The sequence below is a fragment of the Symphodus melops genome (genome assembly GCF_947650265.1).
Source record: "Symphodus melops genome assembly, chromosome: 9".
Lineage (NCBI taxonomy): Eukaryota > Metazoa > Chordata > Actinopteri > Labriformes > Labridae > Symphodus > Symphodus melops.
In genome coordinates, this window is record NC_136699.1 from 139,830 (window position 1) to 142,138 (window position 2,309).

The 2,309-nt window shown below is 42.8% G+C and overlaps 1 protein-coding gene across 1 annotated transcript in view; it reads right to left on the minus strand.

The window, feature by feature from the left end:
• Positions 1 to 590: 590 nt before the first annotated feature.
• Positions 591 to 2,309, minus strand: part of gria2b (glutamate receptor, ionotropic, AMPA 2b) — a gene marked incomplete at its 5' end in the record, with an annotated part of 39,807 nt that continues 38,088 nt past the window's right edge. Inside the window, one exon of the mRNA XM_079352441.1 lies at positions 591 to 1,967. Within this exon, the coding sequence (XP_079208567.1) occupies positions 1,803 to 1,967 (165 nt within the window). The 3' untranslated portion in view covers positions 591 to 1,802. The remainder of the gene's footprint in view (positions 1,968 to 2,309) is intronic.

A 2,309-nucleotide genomic window follows, 5' to 3' on the forward strand; every position in this document is an offset into this window, starting at 1 on the left:
CAGCAGACAAGGACTCCCGTGATTTGTCCCCTTTGCACAGAGAATTGGAGCTTGCTTTGTTGTCATGGTGATTTCAGGCTCTGCTGTCACTCAGTGTGTCGGTCAGGACGAGCTAATCGGGCTACAAACTCGTCTGACCAGCAGGAGGAAGCTGGTCTGCACAGAGCTGGACTAAAACAAAGCCACGTCATTGGTTCTCTGATGGCGTGTTCAGCTGCTCTAAATAAAGATGAAGACACTGAGAGGCAGCGAGAGATCAGCCACTTTTATTTAGAAAGAGTCCCAAAAAATAAACAAGTTAGCACACATTCCAGATACAAAATGTCAGTGAGAATATTCTGAATATGCCATGAAACTGAGAAGCAACTAGACGCTATATGTTTCTATCTGCTGAGTACAAAAACAACAGTGAGAATAATCGTACTGGGACCTCCCTCGTCATCCGAGGTGAAGCCTCTTCATTGGTCAATTTCAGTAAATCAAGTAAAACGTTCGCCGTCTGCATAAGAAACTTATGAGACACTGCAGGATTCAAGACCAGATTCAGAACTCAGTGGAACCAGCTCATGAAGGGGGCTTTGTTTTTCATATTTCAACTTTTTATATAAAATATATGTATATATGTATATATCGTATATATATATGTCTAACATTGTATTTTCAGTTTTCAAACAGTTAACCTCACAACTTCAACATTAAAATGAAAACGCATGTTTGGCAGAAATAAACGGATGTCGTATCTGCGGCAACAACATGCAACTGATGCTACGTCTGAGTCCGACGCCAAACACAAAACAACGCCAAAAGGCTGAATCAGCACTGTCATTGCCACCGACTGTACATCTACTTACAAAAGTTACATTTCATTTACATTCACTGAGAGGACAGTGATCCGTTATATTCAGACCATGTGGAGGACCACGCCTCTTTCCCATGATGCAATAATAACACACCGTGTGTGTGTGTGTTTTCTGTTTCGTGTTCGTGGCGTGTTCAAACCCTGATCCTCGTCAGAAACAATGCAAACAACAAAAAGCACCCAAAGCAAAGGAAGCAGAAAGCGACAACAGAGAAGTTTGAGTCCAAATGTCGAGCATTGACATCGAGTTCATATCAACACCAAAGAATAAAATATACAGGAAAGTTTAGAAGAGGAATAATTACATGAGTCGCACCCCGTCAGCGATTTGGCTTTAAAAATATGGAACTAGAAGCTGTCGAGTATTTCTTCATCACATCAACATGTTCGTATCCGACCGCTATGTAAGCAACTTTATTTAAAAGCTATTTTGTGAAAATACATAAAAATATTTTTTCAATCAACTTTTTTTTCTTATTTTCTTAGAAAAAAATGACAATGTGACATCTTAATGCAGATGATGTCAAGTGTGCTTGAAACTCTGTTTGGTGGAGGTGGCTTTCTGTCACACACACACACACACACACACACACACACACACACACACACAGAGTGGTTGCCGTCAATCAAGCCCTCGTTTCGGTCCACACAGACGGAGAGGAAACGCACGGTGTCATCAGTGTAGAAAAAAGAGCGCGCCTTTTGTTCCCAGATGTAATTCCATCCGGAGAAGGAGGCGTTTAAGACGGCGAGAAATGGAGACGGAGAGCAACAAGACAAGTCTTTGTGTGTGACAAAACACAGCGTCCATCTCCGATCTTTCCCTTTTCAGCAGACAGAGACAGAAAAAAGCGGCAGGATAGAAGGAGAGGGCGGGGCTTATGGAGAAAAAACAAAACGCTCGAATGAAACCGTTGTAAGGCACTCAGAAGTTTCTCATGGATCAGGACAGATCTGTCAGGCTGACGTTTAGTCCCATGTCAGGTCTCGGGTACGGGACAGCGTGGACAGCTTTAGGAAACTCTGGAGTCATCACCCGACCATTCTCCCCAGTACTCCCAGTGACGGAAAGTCTCGCTTTATTCCTCATGGCGTCCCCAAAGGTCATCTAAAATCACCCACAGATTCACGTGTACATGCATTTAGACATTCACACAAGGATCCATACACAAACAAGGAAGCCACAGGTTAGCTCCAAGTGTTAGCACGCCAGTACGCTTAAAAGATATAAATGTTGAAAACATGAGGATGTGCATGAGAACTTAACGTGGCGTCCATGAGGATCACAATGATCATGTGAGGGCGTGTGCATGGTCATTACTGCAAGCATTACAGTGGAGATGTTGGACTAGGACAGAGGTATAACAGGCGTGGCCATCAACAGTCATACATGACAATGGTTTCAAAAAGGAAGGAAACTTAAATGGACAAACACAACTTTAAGCTTTAA